The sequence below is a fragment of the Dromaius novaehollandiae genome, chromosome Z (genome assembly GCF_036370855.1).
Source record: "Dromaius novaehollandiae isolate bDroNov1 chromosome Z, bDroNov1.hap1, whole genome shotgun sequence".
NCBI lineage: Eukaryota > Metazoa > Chordata > Aves > Casuariiformes > Dromaiidae > Dromaius > Dromaius novaehollandiae.
This window is the reverse complement of record NC_088132.1, coordinates 8,895,242-8,907,805: the sequence shown is the minus strand read 5'-3', so window position 1 is coordinate 8,907,805 and position 12,564 is coordinate 8,895,242. Positions and strand designations below refer to the sequence as shown.

The 12,564-nt window shown below is 44.7% G+C and overlaps 1 protein-coding gene across 2 annotated transcripts; it reads right to left on the bottom strand.

The window, feature by feature from the left end:
• Positions 1–92: 92 nt before the first annotated feature.
• APTX (aprataxin) lies at positions 93–11,701 on the bottom strand. 2 transcript variants are annotated; one of them, XM_026111168.2, is made up of 8 exons: positions 11,566–11,701; positions 11,048–11,184; positions 10,052–10,098; positions 7,562–7,891; positions 5,953–6,012; positions 1,742–1,968; positions 774–877; positions 93–451 (listed from the first exon to the last, which is right to left on the bottom strand). In XM_026111168.2, the coding sequence occupies exons 2-8, from the start codon at positions 11,175–11,177 to the stop codon at positions 297–299; spliced, it is 1,053 nt and encodes a 350-aa protein (XP_025966953.1). In that variant the 5' UTR covers positions 11,178–11,184; positions 11,566–11,701; the 3' UTR covers positions 93–296. The 2 variants fall into 2 exon arrangements, with proteins under 2 accessions (XP_025966953.1, XP_025966951.1); XM_026111166.2 differs by having other exon boundaries at positions 11,516–11,670.
• Positions 11,702–12,564: the final 863 nt, after the last annotated feature.

Sequence of the window (12,564 nt, the reverse complement as noted above, 5' to 3'; positions counted from 1 at the left end):
AAATCTTTCTACCCAAACAAAACACTTCTTGAAGATTTCTTTTCACCATACAGGCAAGTATGGGTATGTCACAGCAAAACTGCAAACACATCTTCAATTTGAGAAGTCACTTTTATTTATTTTTATTTTTTTTCCTCTATGCTATTACAAAGTTAACATGCTGCTGCTTCCAGGCTACATTTTGCCATATTACATTTGTCATTACAGTTAACAAAAGACACCCACGTCCTGTAGCATTTCTGTCTTTGTTTTAGCCTGAAATCTGAACACAGATTCCAGGACAATTTTTTGCAAAGTCATTTTGGCCAATGATTCCTCAGATGTACCTTTAACTGTGGGATAGTAGATAGCTGTTTTTTGCAAAAGTGACATCTGAGGGGCATTCTGAGAAGATCAGAGAGGTGTTCTTTCACCATTACTTTTCCCTTGCTTCTTACCATCTCTATCACATCTGAAATAAGAAAGAGGAGGTATTGTGACCATGTAGCACCATGAAATGCATTTAACATGTAGAATCTATGCATGGTGCTTTACAGGACAGTGTGTCATTCCTGGTCTTTAATTTAAACCAGTCACAAAATTTAGCTGATTTTTACCTACTGCTATTCCCCAGTATCTGAAATTAGATAAAACCTTTCATTAATAAATGAAATTATTAATATTATATATATAAATAAATTAATACAATTTATGGCTTACACATTTGTTTTGGAAAAAAGCCCAAAGCCAAAGCCCACAAGCATTTTTATAGTTTTTACTTTTTTAATCATTACCTTCAGAGTTTAAGAAGTATTCTGTAGTAAAAGAGTTCCAGTGCTTTTTGGTTTTCATGGCAGGAGAATCAAAATCCTGGCTGATGACATGCAAATGCAGCTGACTGAAACAATGCGTTGTTTAGAAAAGAAAAAAACAGCTGTTAATGCTTGAAGTTCTTTTGCAGTACTATCGGTTGCAGACTTGATGATAAGAGTCTGACTGCCTCATGGATCAGTCTTATTCCATTATGTTTGACCCACAATCCTGCTACAGAAGGAACCCACTCTGTGCTTTGGAAGCAGTGTCCCCTGCTTAATGTTTCTTCTAATTATAAATAGTCAAGATCATTATTCTGCATAATGTGCTCACCCCCAAGGACAGTCCATTTCCAGAAAGACAGTGACAATAGTTTTAATAAACTAAAGGATTACAATTGGTGGAGTTCCTGACTAGGACTTTGTATCAGCAACTCAAAGCTAAGTCCAAGAACTGGAAAACAACTTAGGAACACAGACTGCAATACTCAGATACTCTACAGGCATTTGAGCACTGTAATCCCTGGACTTGTTGATACACGACTCAAATGCATGCTCAGTATCAAGCAGGGCAGGGTTTAAGAGTCACTCTCCCATCCCAGCTCAGTGTCCAGAGGGGAGATACATCCTAGCCCCTGGCTATTTGCAGTGCCACCACTTTCACCTGTACTGGACCACAGGGATACTGTGACCCCACCTCTGCTAGGGAACCCCAAAGGCATTTCCTACTTAACTAAGAAGGCTGTTTAGCCCATCAGCATGTAGGCAGTAGCATGCACACAGCTGCATCTAAAGGACTTGAACATCAAGCTGGTTTCTAAGTTCAGGAGGATCAGTTGTGCTACAGCAACACTGAATTGTCTTAAAGATTTAACCTCAAATCTGTATATCCAGAAGAATGAGTTCTGGACTGCTGAGTGCTGTTACCTGATGACTCGCTTAGGTCTTACCTCATACTGGGGATCGCATGGTAACCCAGTCTGAACTCCAAAGTCTCTCTATCAGGGCACTGCTCAATCATTTTTTCCCCAACTGCATGCATATGTTCCAGGAGTTCAAGATGCTCCTTTGTGACTGACCGTAGGCTTGAAATGGAGTCCCATGGTAAGATGAGCCAGTGGTAACGTGCTTTGGGATATTTATCTTTGATGACTACAGTCTTTTCATCTTTGTAAACCTATCAAAAAGAAAACTAGATTATTTATTGATTGGAAGTTAAATGTCTTATTCTGATAAGCACCATATTCAGTGGATTTTGAGACATTATCCCTCTGGATCTATTGTGCCTGCAAGAGTCCCTGAACAAACAGAGGTGTTTTTAATACAACTGGGAATGCCCTCTAGGGCTGACAATGCTCACGGCATAAAGACCACAATCAGTTTATCAAAATTTACCTTTCTCTGAACCACACAAAGTTGAGCTACAAAGTTTCCAGGGAGGTATGCAGATCCCTGAAAACCCCTGCCACAGCAAGCTTGGTAGTTTCTCTTTTCCCTTCATAAGGCAATCAGATGCTTCACCTATCCCAATGAAGTGTTTAACAGCCGCCAATAGAGATATACAAGGAAGAATAAAAGACTGGAAAATCTGTTTAGTTGAAAGGTATTCTGTAGAACGCATCGTTTATGTGTATGTTCCAATGGGTGTGCATCCATGCTCTACTATGAAGACTGGTTAGCATTTCCCCTTGCAGCATTCAGGGTACACTCTTGGCTTCTCCTCCTCCTGGCAGGTGAAACTGTTGCATGACAAGTCAACGCCAGCAAAAGGCATATTCTTATGCCAGTCCATCTTAAAATTCAGCCAGGGCTAGGAGTGCAGGAGAGACTTATCTAGCACTGATGAGGAATCACAGTACTTGGCAGACAACACTCCACAATAATCACGTGAGCCCAGGAGGCCTCTGGTCAACTGGCTTGGAGAAGGCGAAGGTAGCAGTTGTCTCAACTACAGACATCTTAGTTCATCTAATGCCAGAGCCAAGTGCTTAAATGGGATCCAGGCAGCGATGCGATCTAGACCAGACAGAGGCTCAAAAAGTGCACTCAGGTAAATGGTATCTTCCCCACAGCAGGCAAAGCAGCTGGGGTGCAGGTCAGAATATGCAGCAAGCCTCTCGCGAGTTGCACAAAGACAAAAAGGAAGGTTTCAGTGAAGGCACAGAAGTCTAAGAAGCCAGGAATGGTTACTACACAGACAGAAATATCAAGCAGAGCATTCCAATTGAAGGAGAATTTTGGCTTGATTTAAGTTGGTCCTGCATGTGCTCCCTTTTCCATACCATAAACCAGACAGGTGTGGAGAGATGTTCCAGCATCCCTCTTTAAACCCTGCAAGAAAAAAAGCCTTCTATTCTTATACAGCAAGGAATAACTTAACTATTGCTACAGATGGCTGTGAATTCTCTGGAAAAATCACCAGTGAGGTCTAGGAAACTCTACTTCCATCAGGCTTCATTCAAGCTTTGTGGTCACTGAAACAAAAATCTTGGTGCTATGCTCGGTATAAAGCACATAGGAATGCGCTGGGTTGACTCAGGCTTTGAAGATTCCTGGAGGGAAACACAGGTCTCAAAAGGTAATAAAAATAACGTGCACCGTGCTATAGACTTCCAGCAGCATTGCAGAGACAGCAAACATTCGACTCTGAGTGCTTGCAGTTCATGCTAGCCAGCGTGCTACGTAAGATAATTCAAATAAAGGAGGGCAAATTTCTGTCATCATGCTGTCTGTCCTTCCCATTTTCATTTTGTTTTGCCTTCTGCAAGAATTTGACAGAGCTTATCAAAAGAGTCAGCAGCAAAACAAGTGGAGAGCATGGGTACAAGACTGTTAATGGTTATTAAAATCTGTCAGGTTCTGAAACAGAAACTATGTGCTATGTGTGTGATCTCTTAGCAGCATGTCTACTATTGAAAAATGGAAGATTTCCTTCTCATCTTTGCTAATTATTTTCATAGGTTTATATACAGAACTGAGCAGTCTTGTTTTTCTTGTTCTGCATGAAAGACGACTAAAGTTTTATCAGCACACAAATCATAAGACTGACTCTTTCAGCAGCAAGACTAGTTCATGCTGTTGTATTTTTACATACACACATTAATGCCTGCATAGGCAGCCAGTGGGAATAAAATCAAGCCAATTGTGAAAAGTGTTTCTAAAAAAATAAAAAATAGAAAACGAACTGTCTGTTCTTTAATATTAAAAAAGAAAGGAGTTCTATTGTGCATTGAGTTCGTAACCACACCTAATAAAGCCAACACTAAGTCACAAATAGTTATTCATGTTCTAACATTCAAACAACAGATTTAAAACCAGATTATCTTTTGACTCAAGAAAGTGCTGTCTTGGAAAGTGTGAACTTCTGCTTAAAGGATCAAGATTAAGCCTCATGTTTAAAAGGTAAGTCGGCACTTCAATAGCTTTAGCATCCCTCAGAGAAAGACACATTGGAAACTGCTGGCATTTCCTGGATAATGGACGTTCAGTTTTCCTAAAACTCTATACAGTCCAATACTTCAGATTTGGATTAAAAAAAATTAAGAAATTGGGAAATTCTGATTAGGTATCAAGGAAAATATTTTCACCTTGAGGATGGTCATGCCTTTGAGAAGTCCAGCAAGGCTGTGGGATCTTCATCCTTGGAGATCATCCCAACCCAAACAGACAAGGGCTGGGGCAACCAGATCTAATGCAAGTGGTCAGGCTGGATGACTCCACAGATCTCTTCCAAATGAAATTATTTTGTGATTTTGAGAACCAAGGGTCACATGTTTCTGTGATATCTGTCCTCTCAGACACTTAAAATTGCTGAAAAGTGCAAAGAAAAAAAAAAAACCTTCTCCAGTGTTAAGATGGCCACATAGGAGAGTCACTCATCCCAAAGCCAAGCTAGAAGGATTCTGGCTCTACCACACAGTGGGGAGGCAGTGAAAACACAGAAAGATAATTTTTTTTCTTCTTCTTCTTCCTCCAGGTTCATCATCAACTTCTCTCAACTAACTAACACTTGCCAAAGGTGGTCTGGCCATATGGAAAGATGCATCTTTATGTAACACTGTTGGAGGAACAAGCAGCCGTACTCCTTTCCGTTTTCCCAGACTGGTGGGATGTGAGTGAAATTCCTTCTTTTCACCTATTTACAAACACTTGGAAGGTAAACATGATTTTGAGAAGTATTAGGTACTGGATTCCCCTCATCTCTAGTACAGCTCTTCCATCAGCCTTTGAAGTAACCTGTCTCTCTCAAGGTAAGTATTCCAGCACGAGTGCTGTTTGATGGACAGAATTCTTTGTATCCTGGAATTGAGCAGTAAAGCTTGTTTTGAGAAGAAGCAGGCTATGTATTAGTCATAACTTAAAAATAAAATTAAAGTGGCTTTTACTCAGGGATAGAGAAGATGCTCTCAGGGTTCTCAGAACACTAACAAGAAAGCGTGCGTGGAAGAGTTCTGAGATGTATATACACTAGGACCACAAGAAGCAGGAGTTGTCAGGTTTCTGCTTCTTCAGTTTGACCTCTCAGACAGCAGGCAGCAAACAAAACCAGAGCTGAAGGGGAAGCATTATGCAGCTAAAGGAAAGCAGAGAAGTAGAGGGAGAGAGATGCATTTGGAGCATGTGCAGAAGCTTAGCAGAAACCACCCAGGAATTCGTGTAGGCAGAAGGAAACAGGGTGGATCAGGAGCCAGTGGTCACACCCTGTCAGCTGACTCACAGGTTTTCCTCAGTTAAGAGTTTACTGGAAACCAGGAAACCGCATCACTCAGAAACAAGATAATGTTGATTGCTGGAAAAAAAAATATGAACTTCCACTACTTGATCAACTTCAACCCACATCATCCTTTTAGATCGTTTCCCCAACAAAACAAAGCAACCATACTGTTCATCTACTCTCCCAACAACCTTTTCCAGATCTTTTGGCCAAATCTGACAGAGTTGAAAGTTCAAGGATAATGACATTCTGACATTCTGTGAAGTCAGTACAGTAGGGACTTCCAAATTCATGCTACCACAGAGAAACATGCAAGCACAATTCAGCCCTTATGCCGTAGCCTGCTGGTTAATCAGATCATTAAAGTATGCTGCAAAAGGAAGAAAGCAAGCTCATTTCACTTTATTAAATGGGAACTACTGTAAAGTACATGTGTACAATTCCTACCTGCATTTTTGGATCTTGCATGGAGTGCTTTAGACCCTGACTCCAGTGTCCTAAATGTTCCTAAGATATAAAGGAAAAAGCATTTTTTAAAAGATAATTAAGAATCTAATGATACTTAAAAGCATTTAGCTAAATACTTTCATTGGAACTGTAACAACAAAATAACTGCTGATTTTTTTTGTTTAAGAACATATGCCCTGTGATCTCCCCCACAAAGCTCCTTATACAAATTCTTAACGAGATACTGTTGAGATTCAAAGTAAACCTTTCAAATGTTGGAAAATGTTATCAACAGGGTGTCCTAGATCTGTTTGAACTTTATACCTTGCTCACACACGTTATGACACAGACCTTGAGTATTATTACTGATGCCAGATCGTTTTACTACAAAACCTGTCACTTCATGGGTCACAGGGGCCAAAGGAGCTACGAGGATCTCCATTTACAGTCTCATCACACACTGCACAAAACAAGGAAACTCTGTTGTAGTGTCTGGCCCTACTCCTAGGTCTTTCGGTAGTGTGCAAGACAGTGGCTTGTACAGAAAAGTAAGGCACAGGAAGTAAAAGCCAATACCAGCAGATCTCTCTTAACTGTGAATTTCGTGATTAATGAATGCCTAACGGAAGACACATTGAGTGTACTTTTTCTAAAGCAGACAATATATTTCTATTCAGAACACTTCAGGCATTGCCAATGATGATCCTCATTGTATTCATGTACAGGAAGATGTTCAAACATTACTCTAGTGCAGAGAAAGAAACAGGAAAGTATAAGCCGGCTAACAGTTTGAATCACCTTCTCCCTCTGCTTATACTACCACAAATACAGCCCTCATACAACTAGCCTGAGGCTGCAAATGAAATAAGTGGTAAACTTGGGACTAGAATTTGGTCCTGCTGGGTTGTGCTTTTGTGCTGTCTCCTCCAGCAACCACACATTTAGTTCTAGAAGCCCTGAGTCGTCATTGCTTTTTTCGATTTTGTCCATGTCAGCCCAGCTAAAAACTCCCTTTCAGAAGTTTTTAGCCAGTAACACCCATTAAAGGGAAACATGGTTCAGCCATGAGAAATGACCAGAGAGGAGGTAAAAAAGGGGTGGGAGGGAGGAAGTGTTCCGCTGTGCGTGTAACCTTTTGATAACCACTGCTGTATTTGTAAACATGGCAGATTTCATCTCAAGCAGCAGCACAGGATCGTCGCAGGGCCCCAGCTAAGCTGAGCTCACACGGACTGCATTTCTTGCAGAAACTGAAACAGGAACCAGAGATCGGATTCACACTTGCTGCACACAGACCTCTTCACACACATACCAGCTCAGCAATCATGCTGATTTCAGCAGGAGCCTGTGAAGGACTCAAGCCACATTAGTGATTTTGTGGAAGATATTCAGGTTAGAAGGGAATCCAGGTAACTTTCTCAGGATCTGTGTGGTGTCAGGAGCGGAGTCTTTGCCTTAGCATATGTCAGCTCATGTACGCTGGATACTTTGAGGATCTGTGTTCACCTGACAAGTTTCCCCATAAGTAGTACCCACAAAAGTAAGAGAGCTCTGCTGGAGAAGACCACCCTAGGAGAACCAGCAGAAGTACTAATCCTAATACACTTACCTTTTTGCTAGAAGCCCCCTCATTTGGGGATACACTGGAACTGCTCAGTTTGTGATCTGCAAAACTGCCTGGTGCATCCACTGCCTCTGTCTTCATACTTTTCCTGGGCACGTTTTTGTCATCACTATTTTTGCGGGAGTCCTCACATGGCCTCTTCTCAGCTTGTGTTTTCTTTTCTACTTCTGTAATAGTTTTCGCTGATTCTTCGGAAAATTGCACCGTGTAGGGGTAAAGTTTGTTCACAATATGCAGAACTTGGCCTGGCTTCATTTTTACCTCTTTATCCTTGCCAATATTCATTAAATCCACAGTAGTTGGGTTAACGCCTATCTTTGGTAGGGACCAAAAGAAAAAAAAAAAGGAGAGAGAGAGAGCAGAGGATCTTGTAGCTGTCATCACCAGCAACTAACACTCAGTTGTCCTGAAACATCACTATCCTGGAAAGCAGAAATGTTTTGTATCCACTGCACACCCCTCCTGACACTGACCCACTCTGAAGGATGAGGGAAGTTAGAAGTTGGAGGCCCCATCTTGGAATCACAACTGCTAGCACACAACCCTCAGAGGCATCGTGTCCCACGGACAGAGCAGCACGGCTGGCTATACAGTTACAAGATGACCTATGCCTCACTGCCCCCTTTCCTCCAAAAAGGGCAAAGGAAGAGGAAAAAAAAACCCAAAAAACTCTACCAAATAATTGCTAAAACAATAACAGTTTTAACAACTACTGTTTTATCAGTAACAGTAGTTTTAACGATTATTTCAGTCCACCTCCAGAAGGCTCCCAATTTCCAATTATTTTATTTTCTCTTTCTTCTATATTTTGTTTTCTGTTTCTCCCAAATGCTGCCCTGTCAGCACATCAACCTCCGAACACATGGGACCACTCTTTCCGCTCATTTCAAGAGAGAAAGGAACCCAAGCTCCCAGCGGCTGGCTCACTAAGAACAGGTCATTGCCAACACTTTCAACTTCCTCTTGCACAGGCAAAAAAAAAAAAAGAAAAAAAGAAAGAAAGAAAAAATCTGGGCAAAAACAGTCTATAGAAGTCCCCCAGAGGAGTCCACTATAAAGGAACCAGCCCTTTGCTCCTGTCATTTCTTTTCAAGTCATATCTGATAACCCTTTCCCAACCCACACAAGACTATGTTTAAACAGAGCTGATGAGAACACTTTGTTTCTTTTAAGAGAGGCTTAACCTCTCTCTGTCCACCCCAGCATGTGTAAGTATGAGTAACCTACAGTGTTTGCTTGAGCGGAGACATTTTGCCTGATCACGAAAATGACCCTAGAGCAAAATGCTTTTGGTTAATGTTTATACATGGTACAAACTGTAGGAAACCAGATCACGCCTGTGACTGATGAACTCTGACACAAAGTGTTTCTTTAGCTTTGTCCCTGCAATACCTGCCTGTTTCACCAGGTGGTACTCTGCCTCTTATCAGTCAATACTGCCTGAGATAAATCCCCGATTCCAGACAGGATCTTTTCAGTCTGTAACCCACAAAGTTTCACTGACATCAAGCACATTTCACATCCCCCTGACCAATATGCTATTTAATAGCTGATCACTGGAACCTGGTGCTGCACATAAATCACAGGGGAAGCAGCTCTAGAACAGACTGTGGAAACATGCTAACTGCTACCACCAGGGGGTGCTCCCTGGCCTTAGATTCCTGTAACCTCATATTCAAACTGTTGCTAAGGCCGATTTCCATGAAACTGTGTCTAAGACTTTCTTGCAGAATTCACCAGATACCAGTGCAGCCAAGTACTTGCTGAGCTCTTGGGGCATTTTCATGGAAGATGTTACTCATCAGTCGACAAATGTGGATGCTGATGCTGAGGGCACACATACGTGCCCCAGCACCTGAAGCCAGAGAATTTTCCCTTCATGTTATCTCAGGGATACTGGTCCCCATAAATATGAGAGAGTAGGCCTGTATCCTCCCAGCTAATAACATCATAATGCTTTCAGTGCTCTTTCAGATCCCACCTTCCTTGGAGATGACCACAAATTTGGCTCTATCAGCCATCAAAACAAAAACCTTTGAGAACTGCCTAGTCCCATTAGTATAATAAGAACCATTTTGTCCTTCAATGAAGGGTTGCCTCATCTTTAGAAGTGCAAGGCTTAGGAGGAAAATCAGCAAGTTAACCTCTTGATTAGGGGAAGAACACTGAAATGTTCAAAATGTATTCCCTGGAGGAAGAACAGGCTGAGGATTTAAGACAGCGTTCCCTGACACTGCATCTCTGGTTGTCTGAGACAGAAGCATGTCTGGAAGGTGCATTGCAGCTTTTGCATTGAGGTAAGGAAATGAAAGAGCCCTTCTGAGGACCACCTGGCGTGCTCACCTTCATCATAAAATAGCTTGAGGCCCTTCAGACCCTGTGGTCAGAACCATCCCCTGCAGCATTTGTGGAGTGTAAGCATAACAACCACCTCTGTAAGTATCAGAAATATTGTACGTCCATTTGAAAACATACCTGTTTGACTGTGACATAACCCTCGTTACAATCTGCTTTTAACTGCACTGAAAAAAAACCAAAAAGCATCATAAAACAATGTAAATAAAAAGGCCCGAAAGGCAGAAAACACTCCTCCATTTTAAGCATGTACTATCTTCTAAGAAAAATTTCTAATAATATTTCTGCAAGAAGACTTTTGCCATGCTGTCTTAGGGTTTCCAGGACCACTGCTAAGATGGGACTAACCCACATTACTGAGTCATACCTGTGCATTTGATATTATGGATCAGCAAAAATTACATCAGAATAAAAGGGAAATCTACTGAAATATTCTACAAATTCTTGCTATTCTCATCAGCACTCTGTCACAACATGGCACGGAAAAGGGCTGTGTCCAGAATGGAAGAAATATAAAGTGGGGAAGGTGCAAAGGGAAGTATTTGACAGATTAAAATGCGATTTCTCCCAATGCATCTACAAAATACCAAGTCATACTATAAATCAATTGGTGGAAGACAGCAGACATGACTAGTGCCATTCACCACGTGAGAGCAAAGGCAGTGGAACAGGACTATGGACCTGAGGACTCATGTTAGTGCTCAATGTCTTAGTTTATAAAGGTGAACTTATCTTCCTTTTAGCAGGAAGGCTGCGTTTCTTCAGATTTTGTCAGGACCCAGAGGTCTGTGTAAGTGCTTGTAAGAAACTCTCAGTGGCTTCAAGAATCACACAGTTCTGTGTACCATGCAGAAGCTAGTGACTTCAGGAATAAGCTTATGGGAACCTGCTTAGATTTCAAGGAAGAGCTGTCCTCTCCATCTCAGCACTGCACAGAGCAGGCCTACAAGTAAGCCCAAAACAATGCTTCCTTGGTTTCACTGTAATTTAGCTAAGTGGAAGAAGAAGGTTTATTGATTATCATGAGTCTATCATGAGTGCTGTGCTTGTACCTCAGACTCTTCGCAAGTTGGGCAATCGCTGGGCTGAGAAAGCAGCACTTGAGCTAAACCTTACCTTGCTGCCGCGAACACTTCCTATCCGTTATCCCAGTCTCTGGACCGCGTCCAATTACCACTGCTCCCAAGTGCGGCAGCCTGATTCGGTGGCCGCATGTCTCTTGCGCCACCAGCCAGCACACGCGCATCACTGTGCTGCAGAGCAAAACAAACAGCCCATGACTGGCGCGCAGCCCCCCGCGCGCTGTCTCCCGGCGGAGCGGGGCCTGGGGGGGGGGGGGGGTCTCCTGCCTGCCTCCGCACTGCACAACCTGCCCCACGGCCACCTCACGCCAGGCAAGGCCTCGCGGCCTGCGGCGGGCCGCCGCCCGGCCGGGACCCCAGCTGCGGCGCCCGGGCACCGGTAGCCCCTCCGCGGGCCCTGGAGCCGCTGCCCCGGCAGGGCGGCCCGGGGGGCGCCGAGGCGGCGGGAGGCCGCGGCCCGGCCGGGCCCGTCCCCATGGCAACGCCGGCCCGCGCCCCTTACCGCGCGCCGGGCCCCGTCAGCAGCACGCCGCAGCACGCCCTGCCAATCACCTCCTGCCCTGACGCTCACGTGACCAGAAGGCGGCTCTGGCGCCAGCGCGGCGACAACCCCCCCTCCCCCGCAAGACAGGAGCGCGGGCGCCATAAACGCGGCCCCTGACCGGAAGGAAGGGCGTGCGCAGGCGCAGTGGGCCAGCGCGGGCTGCGGAGCGGGGCGCAGGCGCACTGAGCCAGCGCGGGCAGTGCGAGCGTGGCGCAGGCGCAGTGGGCCAGCGCGGGCTGTGTAAGCGGGACGCCGCGGGGCGCAAGCGCAGCGTGATGTGGCGTGGCGCAAGCGCAGTGGGCAGGGCTATGCCGGCGGAGGGGGGCGGCGGTGCCGCGGTCGGCCGCCAGGGAGCGCTGCCGCGGGGCGGCGGAGAGCCGGGCCGGGCCGGCGGTAGCGGGGGTCCTGCGCGCGGAGGGGTCAGCGCGGAGGCGTGATTGACTTGCTGATCTTTGATTCCGCCCCTTTCATTGCATATTCCGATTAAACGGCGCAGGACGGGGGGGGCCGCTTGCACGGTGCTTGGCCCAGGGGCCGCCCCAGTGGTCCGGGACACTATCTGGATGTCCTGCCCCCACTGATATATTAACCTGCTTCCAAAAGCAAGAGGTGGGGAAATATAACTAACAAAAAAAAAAGCAGGATTTGTGTTGTCGTTGTGGTTCTGATATGCACAAAAGCAGAGTGGGAATGTCCTGATGGCATGCAAGAGTTACAAAAGACTAGTAAGGAATGGGAGAAGCCAGTGTGGGTGCCCCAGCAACGAGAGCCACTGGCAAAGGAGCACGCTGCTGGCTGTGCAGTCCAGGGCCAGGGTGGGCACTGTGTCAATCAACAGGTACCAGGCAAAGTTTGGGATCCCGCAGCAAGGGACCACCAGCTATGGACAAAGACAAGGGTCCCCCAGCGTTCTCCCTGTAATGTCTCTGTGCAAGATGACACCCAGGACAACTGCAGAGCACTGCTGGAACTGAGTGGCAAAAAAGCAGGGGAGAGACTAGGGCAAT

Bases quoted from the DNA above. Each gene is read 5' to 3' on its own strand.
- APTX (XM_026111168.2), bottom strand. From the start codon at position 11,177: ATGCGCGTGTGCTGGCTGGTGGCGCAAGAGACATGCGGCCACCGAATC. The intron at 10,099-11,047 runs GTAAGGTTTAGC...GTTTTTTTTCAG, and splicing joins GAAGTGTTCGCGGCAGCAAG to TGCAGTTAAAAGCAGATTGT. The intron at 452-773 runs GTAATGATTAAA...TTCTTATTTCAG, and splicing joins ATACTTCTTAAACTCTGAAG to ATGTGATAGAGATGGTAAGA.